The sequence below is a fragment of the Formica exsecta genome, unplaced genomic scaffold, assembly GCF_003651465.1.
Source record: "Formica exsecta isolate Colony F162 unplaced genomic scaffold, ASM365146v1 scaffold59, whole genome shotgun sequence".
NCBI classification, from domain to species: Eukaryota; Metazoa; Arthropoda; class Insecta; order Hymenoptera; family Formicidae; genus Formica; species Formica exsecta.
In genome coordinates, this window is record NW_021853174.1 from 889375 (window position 1) to 909422 (window position 20048).

Here is a 20048-nt window from a genome sequence, read left to right on the forward strand (position 1 = left end):
ATCGCGAGAGGCACGCTGCGCATCCCACGCAGATTTGCGTGAATTTTTGTGAAAGTAAAAGACCGAGCGCGAAGAATTCAGCCTCGACGGGAGCCGTACGGTTGGAAAATCACGTTTGGCACACTGACTCGATTTTACGCGCCATCGACCTCCTGGCAGTACCAAAGATGGATGAACGTTACGCGTCGCGTTAATAGAAACCGGCTAGAGAGAAAGAAAGATAGACGGAAAAAAATTCGAAAGAAAATAAAGAACAATCGCGCGCGATCTAGACGGCTCGTTATACGTACGTTATTATTCCTCGCAATCGCGACGTGTCGTGGGAAGATGCCTCCTCGTGCGAAGAGGATGTGGCCGCCGCTAACGAGGCTCTCTCTCCTTATTGCGAGACATTTCGTCGACCTCCAACCGTAACGAAGCGCCAAATTGCGCGAGATATTGCCCGAGCGCTCCGCCCATTCTCCTCTCCTTCGACAATTTTCCCTTGTAAAAAAAAAAGAACAAAAAAATCTTACGATCAAATCGTATTCGTAAAACGACACGAAATGTCGTTTTTTTTTTTTTGTTTTCTTTACAGGTTTCCGCTACAACGTCGTACGTTGGAAACGTGTAACAATCTCGCCGGAGAATGTCCGCGAGTAAGAGGACATCCTGTGAACGTTCTTAAGCACAAACTAGGAGTATCCGCTCGAATTAATTACTGCGGGCGAATGTTAATATCTCGGACGTGAATATCAGATTAGCATGTCGCATTTAGATAACTATCGTTATGATCCGCGACGATTATATTTTACGGTAACCGAGCATCCTGATGTCTTGCATACCCGGGGTCTCTCTCGTAACGTTACCTACCTCTCTCCCCAAATCACGTTTCAGAATTGTTTATCACTTCCTTTCCGAACGTACTACGATCGTATACAAACTCCGCTTCCCAGGAATTTCGAGACCCCGAAAAATAGCTTCCTAAAATCTAGGAAGTGAATTTATATTCAAGAGGATTCGTATCGCGGAACGATATAAATATTCATCTCCTCGCAAATCTTTTTCTTCCTTCCTATGCTATAAAGGCGAAGTTTACAAAGTCCGGAATTTCTCGCAGGATGCCCACATTAGCATGCGGTAAAGGAATCGCAAAGTCCGAGGTCTCCCCTGTTTTCGCTACTCTTTGAGAGTAATATAATCTCATCGTTTCGCGTCTTATCTCGAACGGTTCGTTCGCGCTTCAACTTTATTTAAGCACTCGTATATCAAATGAAATTGACGGTTCTCAGAGCGATAATGTGGACATCGGCGGAAAAAGGCGATGTGAAATTGTGAAAATCCGGGAAAAAACCACGCGACAATTCCGTTCGCTTTCGTCGCGATCCCGTTCAGTTAATGCGATACCACTTTTTCCTAATTAACGAAGGTGAAAGAGAGACGAAACGAGACACCGGCCTTGAGGAAGCGACAAGATATATTCTCGTGTGTATAGATTAGAGGAGATTGAACGTCCATTTAGCGTCTCTTTGCTTCTGTTATAATAACTCTGCTAATTCCGTCGTAAAATCAGGTTAGCGCGTTATACGAGAGCAACTCGCTAGACCAGTAATATCAATATTAAAGCGCCAACGAGAGAGGCGAGATTGATCGTTCAAAGGTTGACGCGTAACATTGTCGGTTACGTCTTAATGCGGACATAATGGCTGATAATTATGTGTGAAATAGGCAAGGCCGATCGTTCTTTCGGCGATTGAAAGTACCGAGATACTTTCACTCCGCTTCCTGCGAAGCAGTAACACCATCGAAGGAGTTCATCCGGTGCACTTCTCGTCCATCAGTTTTTGCTGGGAAAAATGTCGAGCGAACTTTCGGACTCGAGAGCTGCGAACAAGTTTTCGCCTTCGACTCTCCTGTCTTTTCCTGGAGAGACACATTTTATCGTAGATCTACTGGCTGTCCCGCGGCTTTTCGCCGCGGGCTGAAACTCAAGTCAGAGAGCTGGAAAGTGTGCGGTTAGACAACATTGAGTGCATTGACGGATACTCTCGCCTATATCGAGTTTCCATTCGCTTCGCGCTCTTGTGGCTCTCGTAGCTTCTGTTTTGTGCAACGGAATTGCGTACCGTATCGTGCAGTCCCGTCCGACAGCTTGTTGACTCTTTGGAATTCCTTTCCTCATTCCGAACCGTGTATTTTCTTATCGCACGGCAATAACGTAATAATTATGTATAATTACGAATAAATTACTCAGTTACATCATTATTTGATTCCTTACATTTTTTTTTCTCCCTATAAATCGGTCGCGTACACTGTAAAAAATTTTCTAAAAATTCAAACACATTTTTGTCTGAATTTTCAGATCTGGATGTCTGAGAGAAATTTCAGACAATCTGTCTTAATTATCAGAATCGTTTTTCTAAAAGTTCAGAAGAGTGTGTCTGAAAATTTGCAAAAAAAGCTGCAGACACTTCGTTTGAAATTTCAATCAATTTTTTTTTTTATAATGTAGGTCCTTCAGAATCCCCGCTTCTTTTGCTCTTCGAGCGTTTCAATTTATTAGAAGCCTACACCTTCGCGTGTACTTTCTTTCGGCGCGCTTTCATCCACTACCACACACGGCGCGAATAATTTACGTTCGGCGCGAGACAATGGTGGGAAACCACGAGGTCCGCGGAATGTTTCAACTGGAGCCGCAAAGTGCCGGTTACCAGGTATTGGCGAAAAAGCAAGGGAAACGAAGCAGCGTTGCACACAGACACGAATGGCATATTGTGCTACCGCGATATTCGACGGCTACGGACATTCGACAAGAATTCTCGCGTGTCACGCTCGCCTTTCCTCCGCCCACACTCGTACTTACTACACAACGCGCGGTTTAATTATCGCATTAACGATCACCTGAGAAATGCGAAAGTCGGCGAGGAAACATCTATAGAGTGTAACTCTCGATCGCGTTACACCTCGGTCCCTACCTCCATCAACGATATGATTGAATCGTTCCTGATTATTGTTCCTCGAGAACGACGCCTCCAGTCTCTCTCGTTCGTTTTGTTTCACGGATATGCAATATACCTATATTACCGCAAGATATCGATATTATCTCGTAGGGTGGGACGAGAGTATGATCTCCGTTCCGCTTGAATCGGAATCGAGACATCGCGTGGGCGGAGGCGTTTAACAATCGACCGATTCAAAGACGGCGGGAGCAAGAGTTTCGAGAATGCAACACTCTCTGTTTCGAGGTCCGGGCACCACGACTCCCCGTGTGTTTCTGCACGAAAGACGGAAAACGATCGGCGTGATATTTCGAGTGGATATTACGACCCCGACGACCCCAACGTCAGTCGGAATAGAATCTAAATCCCTCTCGTCGTCATACTTTCTCCTGAGAATGTTCCGGCGAAACGTTATTAATCTCTTCATCGACCACCGACAGGGAGCGAGGGAGAGAGGGACGAGAAAGGAAGGAGCGAGGGAGGAGGGGGGGGGGAGAACAAAACCACCTATTGTTATTGAGATTTGAGCGCAGGTGCATCGGTTTGACCTTTCAAGCGCACAGGAAAAGTGCAAGACGTTGCCTGGCCACGTTTTGTTATCCGTTTTGTATATTCGGTCTCGCCAACGGAACGAGTTTCGCGCTTATCGTTCTATTTGGACTGTGTCCCGTACAGAAGATTTTTTTATTGATTTTGTTTATTTTTTTTTTCATCGATAACGCGCTTCCCGTCTCGAACGTGTGATTTATCTCTACGTCTCGCGACGGCGTTCAAAAATTATTAAATATCATTACGCAATCTCCTTCATATTTTACAAGGATCGGCGTAAAAGTGACTTTCACTATCGATGGACAACGAATGTAACAGATCGAGAATCGTTAGTTATCCCTCGCGTTTCGACTCGAGGAAACCGCGGGGGTTAATCGCAGCATCTGTGATATTCACTCTGACATAGCCGGCGACTGATCTTTACGCCGCCGCGAATCGGGTCCCCCCAAGTCACGCCGGATAATGAAGTCCCGCGAAGGTAATGACGAGAAAAATACGGGCTTGTTACTCGCTTCCGCCAGTGACCTCGCGAACCCGATACAGATGAGATGCTTATTTCGTGACTAATGTACAGAATGTGAAGGAAGCCAGACTAAAGGTTCTCTTGACGAAGCATCGATTTTTCGATCTGTGTACCATTTTTCTTATATATGTATTTGTATTAGAATAGGAGCACTAATTCTGGATCATTGGTAAAACAAAAATTATTTTTTTTTTTCCATTCGCTTCGCGCTCTTGTGGCTCTCGTAGCTTCTGTTTTGTGCAACGGAATTGCGTACCGTATCGTGCAGTCCCGTCCGACAGCTTGTTGACTCTTTGGAATTCCTTTCCTCATTCCGAACCGTGTATTTTCTTATCGCACGGCAATAACGTAATAATTATGTATAATTACGAATAAATTACTCAGTTACATCATTATTTGATTCCTTACATTTTTTTTTCTCCCTATAAATCGGTCGCGTACACTGTAAAAAATTTTCTAAAAATTCAAACACATTTTTGTCTGAATTTTCAGATCTGGATGTCTGAGAGAAATTTCAGACAATCTGTCTTAATTATCAGAATCGTTTTTCTAAAAGTTCAGAAGAGTGTGTCTGAAAATTTGCAAAAAAAGCTGCAGACACTTCGTTTGAAATTTCAATCAATTTTTTTTTTTATAATGTAGGTCCTTCAGAATCCCCGCTTCTTTTGCTCTTCGAGCGTTTCAATTTATTAGAAGCCTACACCTTCGCGTGTACTTTCTTTCGGCGCGCTTTCATCCACTACCACACACGGCGCGAATAATTTACGTTCGGCGCGAGACAATGGTGGGAAACCACGAGGTCCGCGGAATGTTTCAACTGGAGCCGCAAAGTGCCGGTTACCAGGTATTGGCGAAAAAGCAAGGGAAACGAAGCAGCGTTGCACACAGACACGAATGGCATATTGTGCTACCGCGATATTCGACGGCTACGGACATTCGACAAGAATTCTCGCGTGTCACGCTCGCCTTTCCTCCGCCCACACTCGTACTTACTACACAACGCGCGGTTTAATTATCGCATTAACGATCACCTGAGAAATGCGAAAGTCGGCGAGGAAACATCTATAGAGTGTAACTCTCGATCGCGTTACACCTCGGTCCCTACCTCCATCAACGATATGATTGAATCGTTCCTGATTATTGTTCCTCGAGAACGACGCCTCCAGTCTCTCTCGTTCGTTTTGTTTCACGGATATGCAATATACCTATATTACCGCAAGATATCGATATTATCTCGTAGGGTGGGACGAGAGTATGATCTCCGTTCCGCTTGAATCGGAATCGAGACATCGCGTGGGCGGAGGCGTTTAACAATCGACCGATTCAAAGACGGCGGGAGCAAGAGTTTCGAGAATGCAACACTCTCTGTTTCGAGGTCCGGGCACCACGACTCCCCGTGTGTTTCTGCACGAAAGACGGAAAACGATCGGCGTGATATTTCGAGTGGATATTACGACCCCGACGACCCCAACGTCAGTCGGAATAGAATCTAAATCCCTCTCGTCGTCATACTTTCTCCTGAGAATGTTCCGGCGAAACGTTATTAATCTCTTCATCGACCACCGACAGGGAGCGAGGGAGAGAGGGACGAGAAAGGAAGGAGCGAGGGAGGAGGGGGGGGGGAGAACAAAACCACCTATTGTTATTGAGATTTGAGCGCAGGTGCATCGGTTTGACCTTTCAAGCGCACAGGAAAAGTGCAAGACGTTGCCTGGCCACGTTTTGTTATCCGTTTTGTATATTCGGTCTCGCCAACGGAACGAGTTTCGCGCTTATCGTTCTATTTGGACTGTGTCCCGTACAGAAGATTTTTTTATTGATTTTGTTTATTTTTTTTTTCATCGATAACGCGCTTCCCGTCTCGAACGTGTGATTTATCTCTACGTCTCGCGACGGCGTTCAAAAATTATTAAATATCATTACGCAATCTCCTTCATATTTTACAAGGATCGGCGTAAAAGTGACTTTCACTATCGATGGACAACGAATGTAACAGATCGAGAATCGTTAGTTATCCCTCGCGTTTCGACTCGAGGAAACCGCGGGGGTTAATCGCAGCATCTGTGATATTCACTCTGACATAGCCGGCGACTGATCTTTACGCCGCCGCGAATCGGGTCCCCCCAAGTCACGCCGGATAATGAAGTCCCGCGAAGGTAATGACGAGAAAAATACGGGCTTGTTACTCGCTTCCGCCAGTGACCTCGCGAACCCGATACAGATGAGATGCTTATTTCGTGACTAATGTACAGAATGTGAAGGAAGCCAGACTAAAGGTTCTCTTGACGAAGCATCGATTTTTCGATCTGTGTACCATTTTTCTTATATATGTATTTGTATTAGAATAGGAGCACTAATTCTGGATCATTGGTAAAACAAAAATTATTTTTTTTTCCGGAAAAATGTATTAAATATATGAGAAAATATTGATTAATGAGAATATAATTAATCGTAAAGAGAGAGAATATTTTATATGATTTTGCTTGATTTAATTACCGTTTAATATTTTTTACTTTTATCTGAATAAAATAATATGAATAAAATTATTTACATTAATGCTAAAAGTGAATTATTGTTCCAATTTTCTTTTCTATACATTTTAAATAACGTGTATGCCACAACACGCGCTTGTTTCGCAGTTAAAACGTCATAACATTAGTAGAGAATAAACAACCGCGAACACACAAGACTCTTGTGTGGCATAAAATAATTTTTATTTAATATTATATTTAATACACTTTCTATTCTAAAAGCCTTGAGACTATAATTTTCATATTACATTTTTAATGAACTTTTATAAACACAATTTTATTTTAATTTATAATATTTTACAATTAATTACTTATAATGCACGTCATTTTACCCAGTGAAGAAAGAAAAAATGGGGAGAAATTGCTAAAGGTTAAAAAAGAGATCAAGTATCTAGTGATACATACTATCTAATAAAAAAAAATTACGTATATATAGTAAATGATCCAAAACTAGTATCTGATTCGCATCCATGGTTCCTTTACCTTACGTGTCTCATTCGCTAAATGCTCGAGGACCAGCTCGTTTTACGAATCGCCAATTTAACTAAAACTTTAACAGAACACGTCGCGAATTTATCATCACTTGATTGGAATGAACCTCGTGTATTCCCCAACGCAACGGTTGGTTTACCGCTGACTATGTCATTAAGTCGAGACGTCGATGTAACGGCAAATCATCAAATGCGAAAAGGATAGTATTTTACGTTGGCCTGTCGATCGTTATATTGTCTTATAATAACGTGCATTTTTTCATGATTGTATACGAATAACGAGGCTACTAGGCCGATGTTTTCGGAAATCGATAACGTGCATGCAGCACGAGACCGAATCTGATTTTATAGATTGATTAGAAACGATAATTTGTAGATTGAATAGAGAATACCAGAAAATCATAAAAATAATTATTTAAAAACTGCAATGTTTTTATATATAAATTCAACTTTTCTTAAAAAAATCTACCTTGCAGCGTAATATGGTATTAAAAATTTCTCAGTAGATAAAATTTGTTCTAGTTATCTAATTTTTATATAAAACATTCATGAATTATAATATATGATTGAATGTCAAATCGCTTCTCAAATTTATCTCGCGGCATTTTGATCATCTCTTGGAACAAGTCCGGATGAGATTAGGTGAAAGCTTTGTATCGCATATGCATGTGCATAATGAACACGTGTGTGAATGCTTACGTTTAATGTTCATCTTGGACGGTGAACGCGTTAAGTGACATCGGATGAAACTCTTCTATGTTTCTGTTACACGAGTATTACATCCGACCGTCGCGTTTGCCATTATATTCAAGTGGATCAAGGTTCCATCAACTATTAACGCAACCTAACTAAACGTTGATATAGCAACTCGCGAAACTTAATCACTGTTATTTGATCGGTAGCCGCGCACACTCCAATTAATTCATATTACAGCCACGAAAACAATGGAACAATGACGATGCCTGGTCTTGGCCACATTTCCGCGTCACCCTTTGATCCTTCGAGTTATTTTTAGCCAAGCAAATCTTACAGCGTTGTTTTGATCTCGGTGGAAAAACGCGAATGTAGAATATATATAGATACTTCGTTCTTCCTGAAGCTTTAAGCGAGCACGAGAGATTCCTCCCGTCAAATCACCCTTCATCGTCAACCTACAGCCCCCATTTTCTCCGGCATGCGCGCGATCCACACAAGTGGGACACCTTCTCTTATCACGTCTCGCAAACGGCGGAAACGAGTCACGTAGAAAGGCGATATAAGGGAAAGGAAGAAGATCCCGTACGCGGAGTGAGAGTACACCCGGAGAGCGCTCAGGGAACCGAGTGCTCCCGAGAAAGGGGGACAAAGGAACTGATTTTTCTGTCAGAATATGTAATCAGGATGAACATCTTTTTTTACGGTAAACTTAGCGCCACTTTCCACGCACAAACACACAAGGGCAGGGGAGGGGGGATGGGGTCAATGACCGTAGGTCCAATTTACATCACCGCGCATACCGGGCGCACTATCCAAAATTTAAAACCACTTCTGGAAAGTGGTTATCTGACGGCAAAGTGGGATCCCTTTCGGGATGGAGATAAAGAGAGAGACGGGGTACAAGTCGGGCCCAGAAGCGCGAGGGTGGGAGGGAAAGGGAGACGAGAGCGAGAGAGGAGAGGGAGTTGGATTACCGTGCACGACGTTCGGATCGGGTTGGCTACCGCGGAACCGCAGAAGACCGGCCGCCTCCGAAGGAACCGGTTGCGCGTGTATCGCGAAAGGGGCAACTAACGAGTCCGGGAGCTGGCAGGCCCATCACGAGCGAGCTATGAGCGGCCAGAGCATGGACATGGTCTGGGATCCCCAGACTCAAACGAACTCGTTAGAAGGCTGGGATTATTCTATCGAGCTCGCGTATCTCAAGAGTCTTAAGGGCACCTCTTCCGAAAGTAGTAAGTAAACGCGGGAAAGAAACGTGTGTAGGGATCTGTGTGCAGAATATTGACGGTGTTGTCGACGATATCAACCTATCGGTGATGTTGAGACATGGTGTTTAATGCAAAACAAGTGATAACATTAGGGGTCATCGTTATCGTGTAATAAATTATGATTAGTGTGAATAAAAAGTAAAAGATATTTCTACTTTACTCTGCAAATTCGATAGCAACGGCTATATCTATAAATCTATTTTATCGAATAAATCAAGCGATTCGATTCAAGTCGCTTACCGAATCTGTAAATACTTTTGACGATATCCTGCGATTGTGGATCTCGTGATTCTATCCAAACTCGATGCATCTATAAATACCTTGAGTCGCGCTTCGCAGCGAAACCGAGTAAACGGTAACCGCGGTCGCTTGCTCTCCGCGAAGGTCCTTGGCCCTTGGCCGGTGTCAGAATGAGGGAGCGCGAACCGGAGCGTTCGCACGGAAAGCAACAACCTGCAGCTCATTGTCGCGGTTCATTGTCATTCGGAACCAAGCCAAGTCGATTTCGATGCTGTTGACATTAGGTGTATCTTTTGTATTCTCAACGAGTTCACGGACATGAACCGAAAACGTGCAAGGTGTACCGTGAAATATTTCGGTACACATATTTTATCATCGGCTTGTTTAGAATTACAATTTTTTACACGCATGGAGATTTTTCGGATAAATCGCGATGAAGAAGATCCGTTTGTGCGTGTTGAAAATATTTTCTGATCCGAGATTAGAGAAGCATTCGTATGAAAATGCGATATACGTTTTGCGCAGATCTTCAATTGGCGGCGGAGCTCGGCAAGACTCTGTTGGAACGGAATAAGGAGCTGGAGAACATCATCAAGCTGCACCAAGCTACCGTGGAGGAGCAAACGCAGGAGATCGAGGTGACTATACATCTCGCAGTAATTTATGTGCAATTGTTACGCAACTCGAAGCCTAATTATCGTCTGAAACACACAAACCACATAGTTACTCTCTGATCATTCAAACCGATAACGTTCATTTGCGAATGCTATTTTTACAATCGTACCGCTAAGGGAGTTCAAACTACGACGATCGACGAGAGTCGTTCAATCTCGAAATTGCGTTACGCGATAAATATGCATGCGTCGTTTATCTGTTTACAGTACATGAAAAAACAGACCGCCGCTTTGAGGGAAGTGAACAATACACGCTTGAAAGTCTACGAGCAGCTGGAAGTTAGCGTGCAAGATCTGGAACGTGCGAATCATCATTTGGTGATCGAGAACACGAGCGATAAGAAACTGATTAAGAGGTAGGTATGGCGACGCGATATCTCTTTTCGTTTGTTTCTCTTTTTTCCTTTTTCTTTCAACGCTGCTTCTCTTCGATAAGTGCGAGACACTTTTAAGTAGCAAAAATAAAGATAGAAAAAATTGATAGCTTTTTCTCGTTCATTCAATAGACATACTGTTTGAAACTCGGAATAAAATATTCCGCTGGAAGTACCGCGAAGAAAATCTTTTGAAAAGCACCAGCGAGAGGGAGATATCTGTTATTATATCTTACCGGTTTCTTATTGTATCGGCCATGTGAACCGTTCTAAGCTCACCTTTCTAAATGCATAATTCATTACCATCTGATACAATTACACTTCGTGCAGAGTCATTAAGTATTATTTTCCTATTTAACACCATTTTAATCTTCCGACGCGATCTGTTTTTCTCCCGACAATAAGTTTTTTTTTTCCTTATTATTAATGAAATGCGCGATGCGTTCGCGTGTATTTTTTTCGTGGATTTAGAGTCGAGAGGCGCGAATTCTCGAGCAAGTCGGACACGAAGTGTCACCTCGCCGTGCGTTTCTTACTTCGAACATATGTCGTTCCCGTCGGAATGATTGTACGACCGCAATGTTTCGCAATAATAATAATCATCATCGATTTGCGCGTCCAGCCAATCCGTGACTATCGAGAATCTGGAAATAAGATGTGAGGAACTTCAAAAGAAGATTGACGACTTGAACGGACAGCTACGTCAACGGGCTGCGAGCCCGTCTAGGAGCAATAATGCGCAGCAACAGCAACAGCAACAGAATATCAATTGGGAAACTTCGGATACGCAAGGTGGCAGCGAGAAACAGGTAAGCGTACGAATATTTTACGGTTTATCTTGAATTCTGTTTTTAAGGATATTTTAGAATACGTAGCTTGAGACTGTGTCTTCAGCTTCTTACCGAGAAAGTTTACAATGCGATACGTTTTCTCCTTCAGAGAGCTGCCCCGAGCTCGCCGAAGTCCTCTCAGGAGACTATCATCGCGACCACAGCGAGTGATCGCGAAGAAGAAATAACCGAGTTGCTGAGGCAACTGCAGGAGGCTCGCAGCCAAAGAGCCAGAGAACAGAATAAGGTTTTCGAGCTCAGTCAGCAGTTGACCACCTTGTTGCAGGAGAATAGCGCGCTGGAGGAACAATTGACAGAGATGCGTAATAAGATGCAGGATGTCAAGAGTCTGCAGGACGAAATAAATACCTTAGAGGAAGTCAGGTACTCCTCTTTTTCTATACATTGCTCATTCTCCACGCATCTAACTAAAAGATTTAGTTCACCTATCGTACGCACCTTAAAAAGAGTTCTCCATCTCGATAAAACCAATTGATCCGTTCCGATCCATTGACGTAAAACTCTGTGAACGTGTTTTTATAGACGAGGTCAATTGTGCGGGCGATGTCTGCGCGGTATGGACACGAGGACGCACGACGAGCTCTCCATCATGCTGGATCAGGAGGAATACGACGACATAAGCGTGGCCGAGTCGTTGATCAGCGAGAGTCAGCGCGATTCTGAGCAGACAGTGCAGGTATTTTCTCTTTCTTTCCTTTCTTTCATATTCGATTCATTCTCGCGAATCTCTCTCTCTCAACTATTCATGTCAACTATCGCGTGTTCGCATGTTTAACGATGAATCCTGCTCTTCTCTCTCTCGCTACCATGTCGCTTGTTTCGGTTGTTCGCGCTTATTTAGAACTCCTATAGTAACTCTCTTTTGTCTGCTTTAGGAAATGACAAACTTTGCGAAATACGAGCTAAAGATGGCACGTAAATGGTATAATCCGCTGTTGTGGAGGATATTCGCTTGTACAAGAGTGCCGTTGTTGTTGTTTAATTTTTCCGAAGCTATCGTCTACGTTAGCGTCCGCTTCATCGTTCCGATTGCGCTCGCACCTCTCCGAATACCGTCGTTCATTTTCCGTAGAATGTCACTGGTTGTCTTTAGACTTTGGCTGTTTAAACGCCGGAAATCAAAAATTCTTTAATTCAGCATGCTAAAGCAATCATATTTCTTTAATCGGAATTGGGAAAATTCATAATCTCTTGACTTCCGATAAATAACGGAAAGAAAAATGTTTACAATTTCTCTCTGAAATTTGCTCTCTTTGTTATGACATAATAGTTATTTAAATCATACTACTGATTATTTATATATGTACATTTAAAATGTCGCGCAATTTTAAATGACACGTTATATAGTAATATATTCATATTATGTTATACAAAGAAAGGATATTACATATTTATTTTTATTTAAGTATGTTAATTATGAGAGATTTGATTTTATGATTATTAGAAAATTATTAAAATTTAAAGTGCTTTTCCCTGACGAATGTTAAGGCATTTATTATGTCTCGTGTATGTCACTGCGGCAAATCTATTACTCGATTCCCAAAAATTATTAAGACTGTATTCACTTTTTAGTATACTTTGATAAAATTACGAATCTAGTGTAAGCAAATGTAAATATATAGTAATCGCTCTCTTTCTTTCCTTTCTTTCATATTCGCGATTCATTTTCGCGAATCTCTCTCTCTCAACTATTCATGTCAACTATCGCGTGTTCGCATGTTTAACGATGAATCCTGCTCTTCTCTCTCTCGCTACCATGTCGCTTGTTTCGGTTGTTCGCGCTTATTTAGAACTCCTATAGTAACTCTCTTTTGTCTGCTTTAGGAAATGACAAACTTTGCGAAATACGAGCTAAAGATGGCACGTAAATGGTATAATCCGCTGTTGTGGAGGATATTCGCTTGTACAAGAGTGCCGTTGTTGTTGTTTAATTTTTCCGAAGCTATCGTCTACGTTAGCGTCCGCTTCATCGTTCCGATTGCGCTCGCACCTCTCCGAATACCGTCGTTCATTTTCCGTAGAATGTCACTGGTTGTCTTTAGACTTTGGCTGTTTAAACGCCGGAAATCAAAAATTCTTTAATTCAGCATGCTAAAGCAATCATATTTCTTTAATCGGAATTGGGAAAATTCATAATCTCTTGACTTCCGATAAATAACGGAAAGAAAAATGTTTACAATTTCTCTCTGAAATTTGCTCTCTTTGTTATGACATAATAGTTATTTAAATCATACTACTGATTATTTATATATGTACATTTAAAATGTCGCGCAATTTTAAATGACACGTTATATAGTAATATATTCATATTATGTTATACAAAGAAAGGATATTACATATTTATTTTTATTTAAGTATGTTAATTATGAGAGATTTGATTTTATGATTATTAGAAAATTATTAAAATTTAAAGTGCTTTTCCCTGACGAATGTTAAGGCATTTATTATGTCTCGTGTATGTCACTGCGGCAAATCTATTACTCGATTCCCAAAAATTATTAAGACTGTATTCACTTTTTAGTATACTTTGATAAAATTACGAATCTAGTGTAAGCAAATGTAAATATATAGTAATCGCTGTCGTTTTGAGCATGACAAAGCTTTTGTACCAGAATCGCTGCGTCTCTAGTCGAATTACTCTCTCCGGTTACTTTTGTGTACAAGTACAATGTACAAGTGCCAGATTTATAAGATATTAAATAAAACACTTCTTCTTATGGAACTTTGTTGTAGTTTTTAATATCCTATAAATCTGGCATGTATGTGTGTTTCCTTCGCTCCTTTCTGCTTCCAGTCTTTCTTCGTTTCTGTGCACAATGCCTCACATCTCTTACTAATGTAGTAAGTAAGAAACAATATTGCGTGACTTTTCATATTAATATGAAAAATAGTGCATTTTTAATAGATTTTAAATGACATAATTGTTGAACGCTAATAACTTTTTTCTTGTCCATTTAATAACACTCCTAATTAAATTCCTATTAATATAATTGCAACTCGTAAAATTATATCCTTGTATAATTTCATCTGCACATATGTTAATTACCTTGCACACAGGATACAGCCAGCAAGAACGAGTGTACGGATGAGTTGGATAGCGCGAACCCTTATCGAGTCCTGGTGGAGAAGTATCAGGCCTTATTGGAAGTGCAGAGACACTGTCAGCCGCGTCGTAAAGACGCGCCCAACCCCGCGTGCATGTCGTTGCAGGAGGAGCTGGAGATGTCCGGGGAGTTCAACAATTTTTATTCCACCGAGAGCGCCGTTACCGCCGGTCCGGAATCGAATAAGACCGCTGCTTCGCGAGCCAAAGTGTCCGACAACTCCGGCAAGAAACCCTTCTCAGCCACTCCGACAGATTTCTCCGAAGCCGAGACATCGTCCTCAGGCTTCTCAGATGAGACGAGCAACAAGGCGACGCAGACGGACGGCAGGCCGGGTTCGTTCCTGTGCTCCATCGCCGATGGCGAGGACTGTAAGTTCAGCATTTACGACGACAACAGTCCTTTCGAGAGCAGGTTCCGCAAAACACCGGAGTATCGGCAATTGTTCAGCGAGATCTTCGGCGTCCTGAAGCGAGCGGCCGAGGCAAAGGACGAGGGTGAAAAACTGCCGTTGTTGGACGACTCCACCACGTCTCAGACAACATACGAGACATCGTTTCAGGAAGATCTGCAGAGTGAGGCGACGGACGATAATCAAAGCGTCATGTCCTCCATGGTGTCATCGGTGGTCTCGGAACCGGTCTTTAGCCGAGTGCAATCTGCTTGCAGCCCACCAAGCACCAAGAATAACCAACAATCCGATAACAACAAATCCGGTGCAAGACAGCAACAACAACCCGACGGCAAAGATGCAGGTTGCAGGATGGACTACGTGTCTGTCAACTTGCGTATGCGTAAGAAGCCCTCGGCGAAGAAGAATTTCGCCGCCAAAAGAACGCACTACAACGACCGCTCGACCACGCCGGACGTCATCCCTACGACGAATCCGAAATTCGTACCCCCCAAGCCCAACAGCGGCGGCCGAAGGAGGTTCAAGCCGTTCAATCCGGCCGAGCACGAGCACTCGGACACGTGGAACGGCCAGCACAACGCGTGTTCGACGACAACGCGGCCGAGGGACAATAAGAGGCAACAGCACGCACGCGGTTCGAGCGGTTCGAACGAGCAGCAGCAGCACAACAATTATGAATACAGAGATTTTAAACCCAGCACGGCGTCTGAAGAGGTGGCACGATTGAAGCGGTTGGAGCTGTCTTACGCGGAGGTCCTTCGCACGCCGAACAATAAGTCCCGAAGCAACAATCATCATCATCATCATCATCACCATCGTAGGAGTTAAACGGGATGACTATGAACAGGAGCGAAGCGAAGGAAAGCAAGATGTAGAGTTTTATATTTGAATTTCGATTATATCTCTCTTCTTCTCTCTCGGTCTAGAATAGATCCCCGCGCGTTTGGTTCACATTATTCATTCCAGGATGGAGATTCAGTATTGTACTTGTAAATATTATATAGACGACGCGGACATGTAGCGTGACAATGATTTTTTTAGGCACTAATTAACACGTCGGCGTTAGCTTTAAGTTTCGACATTTCGTATATCTCCCTATTGTATATCCCCTTCCTTTCGTACGATGAGATGGCGATTATTGAGCGCTATTACGGTGCCGTACGTATGTTTACGAAGAATAAAAAAAAACTTATTTATGTGCCATTTACTCCCCGTGTCAAAATCTGACTTCTAACTCCAAAACTGCTCATACCACTCTTCCCGATAACGTATGCCTACTCCCCTTCCCCCTCCCCACCTTTCTCCAGAGAGGAGGTGACCGTTACAATTAGTGCATGTCAATAACATGCTCGCGATGTTAGCTTTTGTATTTTGTAGCTATGAATATATTGTGATGATGATGTTGTACGTATATAAATAAATTCTTTATCGTATCACGAATCGCATTATTCTTTCTGGTTTGCGTTCCATCGAGTATACGATTCCTATAAAACCGATGATTGTCAATGGAAAACAAAAATTTGTTTCTTTTTGTTTCTTTGTGTTTGTTTTTGTATAAATAGAACAATCGTCTAATATAACTTTTTATACCTAAAGTGGTATCTTAAAATAACAAAACTGTAAATAAAAAATGCCATACATGATATAAAAAAGAAACGTTCATATAAAAATGGCAAGGATAAATCCGCGGGTATTCCAGTGTTAATCAATCACAAAGTTCGCATAGATTGAAGATAATGAGTGGTACAAGTTTATTTTATCGATACAATCGCAGATGGGAATCGGATTCGCGCACGTATAAGCGCGCAAATTTAACGTGCAGGTGAGATCTGCATACTGTTTTCTCTCTATTTCATTTCCCTAAGATTATCCTGCGTTGATGATGTCTTAAATATACATGCGACATTTCCCTTTTTAATATTTCTTATATCAAAAGCATTCATATATTCATTAATACAGTAATATATTCGATTAAGAATCATCAAATAACGCGCGATGCACCGCTCCTAAACTCGGCTGTACATAACTCGAGCTGACACTGCGTCTCGATCTGTAGGAAAGAGATTGTCGTGAAGAAAAAGAGAGCTTGACGCCTCTTTTCAAGAAAGTTGATATATTTTAAAATTATGTATATTCTTTGTTTTAAAAGTTTAAACTAATCGCTGCAGCTACAATAAATCATCACGATTCAGCAAAATGTTAAAATAGAGCACCGCCCAAACTGTGCGTTTTTAATAGATATAGAAAAATTTTGCTACTCACTCTGTAAGAGATCGCACGGCTGGTCCAGTTGGATTATTTTTTGGTCGTGGATTAACAAGAAGGCATTTCATCGGATGGCCATCTAATTGCCGATTATGATAAGTTTCAACTGCTTTAGTCGCATCCTTCAATGTCTTATAAATTACTTCCGCCGTGCCTGGGCGAACTAATCTCGATACCAGCAATTCTCCAACATCTTCAAATAATTCCTGTAAAATTCAATTTTTTAAAATTATTAATGATTCATAACGAGCGCGAGCAATTTCAAAAATATATTGTCATATTGCACCTTGATATCCTCTTGCGTGACATTCGCTTGCAAATTGGATACTACAATTCGATAACCCGTTGATTGCGTCGATGAACTAGATGAACTTGCTTTCGGTCGCGATAAAGCGCCCATTATTCTCGATTTATTCACAGACGAATCAAGACGCGACTTAACTCCTACATCTCGAAGACTTCTGGAATCATAGTACTTGGAATCTGCGGTTTCTTCTGCCAAAATTGTTCTATGATCAGAATCATAAAGAGCATATATAAATTAATACATATATAAATACATCTGTTTATAATCATTTTTAAAAATCATGTATGATTCAAGAATATTTACCTTGATTTTGTTCCAAAACTCCAGTCTTCTTTGTAAGGTGGCGAAGCAGTCTTAGTCTATAATAAAAAGACAAAGAATTATAAAAGTTAGATTAAACACACAGATTGTAAGAATCTCACATGAAAGATTTTGCTGCAAGGTTACTCACCATTGAAGAGCGTGGAACGAGTTTATAATCTCTCTGTCTTTCTCGTTCCCTTTCTATATCAGATTTTCGAGCTGGAATTCTAGCCATATTAGTGCTCGTAGGCTTCACCCAAGAGTAAGGAGAAGTTGGAATATTGAACACAGGGGGTGGAGGTGGTGGTGCTGGCGCATACTCGTTACTCACAGTTCTTCTTAATGAAGGGGAATCCATTAGATAATCTGAAAAAGTAAGTTGCTCCTTTATAATATGTTTTTCATAAATGTTTATAAAATACATCTTAAAAGTATATAAGTACGTATGAATATACAATGTTACACTATTCACATACCATCATTATAATCCATACTCATATCTCCTAAATAATGCGGTTCGGAGAGAGAGGGTGGTCTGTACCCTACTACTCTCGTGGGAGCCGGTATATTTGGTGGCAATACGTGCGGCATCAGAGGCGGCACCTTGTTTGTCGATAACGAAAGCCTGCCATTTCGGCCGGTCTTTCGCGAAATCCCGGAAAGCTGCACATCCATCTTTTTATACTGAGACGCTCGAATCTTATCCAACTTGATCCTAGCATCGCTCTGCTTTGCTATCTCCGCAAGCTTGTCCCTGGCATCGGTCAATTTTTCACGATTCTTCTGTATTATTTTAAATCGTGCATCTGTAACTACATGCGAGCCACGTCCTCTCATAGAACCATTCGCGCGTGAGCCTCTATTGAGTCCCCTGCGAATCCTGCCCAATAATATAAAATCGATTATTTTTTTTCCGACTCACTTTTTTCATCAGTATTAAAATAAATTGTGAAGTGATTGATAAGCTTAAATTTTGTGTCATACAAACTATATAAACAACATTCTAATATCATTAAGGACGTTCGATCAGCAAAAAAAAGTTTTGCTTTAGAGCTATTTACATCATAAGCTATTTCGAATACATTGTACATTATATGTATGCTAATTTATTCTTAACGCCGATTCTGTTAATATACTATTAAATTAATTAATTCAAACGGTAAAAGTGCCGAGAGTCAAGATTTCGGGTTATGAGGTGACCATTTCTCTTGATCGAGGGAAACGCGATTGTGAAGGTTATAAATCTATAGCGGGGGTAAAGAGAATTCCGTTGGATAATTAGATGAATTTGGCTCACCCTCCTCTGCCTCTCATTCCTGATGATTTCGACTTTTTAATAATATCATCTAAACTTAGGCCCATATCAGCCATACCGTAAAAATTCGATTACGCAGATACACACAATCTGACACAATCGAATCTACCGAATTGAAGAGCTGCAATTTCAGGTTACGGTTACTAGGATGACTTCGTTTCGGATTGGAGGATCGAGTCAGGTAGAGTGAAGCCTAAAGCCCGTGTCACGCTACGCATTGCCTTAGTGGATCGGATTTGGATTACAGACTGCGAATCGTCAATCATCCAATCAGATCCTTGGCTATTTCGCTCTGATTGGATGAATGACGATTCGCAGTCCGTACTCCAAATCCGATTCGAGTCCGCAATGCGTAATGTGACATGGGCTTTATATATTATCTGAGAGAAGCCTGAGGGCGCGTTCCACTTAACGACCGCAACGTTCACGGTATCATTTTATCCTTGTTGTTCACCGAAAGTTAAACAAGGACAGATGATGCTTGCGAGCGTTGCGGTCGTTAAGTGGAACGCGCCCTGAGAGGGGCCACGCCGCCATTTGTCGTGAGACCGTTTTCCTAGCTGATACGGTGGCGCTAACTGGATCCATTTTAAAGCCGCCGGAACTACATGGCCAGACACTTTTTGATGCCATGGTAAAATGACCGGTTGGTGCATGTCCGTGCCAAACACATTATGGATCAAAAATGCGGAGAAATATTATGGATTAATATTAATGTTTTATTAGTTGCACTTTCTGAGAAAAGTATTATTTTTGCATTTCCGGCCTTTTAATTAAAATTCTGAATGAAATTCCACAAGATAGAAAAAAACATTCTTAACATTTCATACACTAAAAAAAACAATATTGTACAAGATATCGCGATTTTTTGACATTTTATGACATTTCGCGAAAATCTGACAGTTGATAGTATCATCGGTGATCATATAAACGTGAAAAAATTAATTAACGCTGTCAACAATTAAAAAATGAAAGCAAATTATTGTAAATTTGCTTTCATTTTTTCCTTATTTTTCAGAATTTTAATTAAAAGGCCGGAAATGCAAAAATAATACTTTTCTCAGGACATTTTGATATGTATTTATACGACATTAATTTCAAATCCAATTGAAACTTTCTTTTCTTTAGTATAACAATAGAATACGGTTAAAACTATAGGTTTAT

At 41.5% G+C, this 20048-nt stretch overlaps 2 protein-coding genes across 3 annotated transcripts in view; one reads left to right on the forward strand and one right to left on the reverse strand.

Moving 5' to 3' along the window:
* The window catches only part of LOC115242269 (cerebellar degeneration-related protein 2), a 35445-nt gene extending 19315 nt beyond the window's left edge, over positions 1 to 16130 (forward strand). For both annotated transcript variants that reach the window (XM_029818431.1, XM_029818430.1), the window contains exons 2-7: positions 9805 to 9917; positions 10161 to 10309; positions 10950 to 11136; positions 11267 to 11541; positions 11701 to 11854; positions 14236 to 16130. In XM_029818431.1, the coding sequence (XP_029674291.1) occupies positions 9805 to 9917; positions 10161 to 10309; positions 10950 to 11136; positions 11267 to 11541; positions 11701 to 11854; positions 14236 to 15522 (2165 nt within the window). In that variant the 3' untranslated portion in view covers positions 15523 to 16130. The remainder of the gene's footprint in view (positions 1 to 9804; positions 9918 to 10160; positions 10310 to 10949; positions 11137 to 11266; positions 11542 to 11700; positions 11855 to 14235) is intronic.
* Positions 16131 to 16417: 287 nt separating this feature from the next.
* On the reverse strand, positions 16418 to 19039 carry LOC115242318 (polymerase delta-interacting protein 3-like). Its single transcript, XM_029818533.1, has 7 exons — positions 18867 to 19039; positions 18046 to 18449; positions 17718 to 17935; positions 17570 to 17625; positions 17246 to 17468; positions 16957 to 17165; positions 16418 to 16744 (listed from the first exon to the last, which is right to left on the reverse strand). The coding sequence occupies exons 1-7, from the start codon at positions 18938 to 18940 to the stop codon at positions 16666 to 16668; spliced, it is 1263 nt and encodes a 420-aa protein (XP_029674393.1). The 5' UTR covers positions 18941 to 19039; the 3' UTR covers positions 16418 to 16665.
* Between the last annotated feature and the right edge of the window lie 1009 nt (positions 19040 to 20048).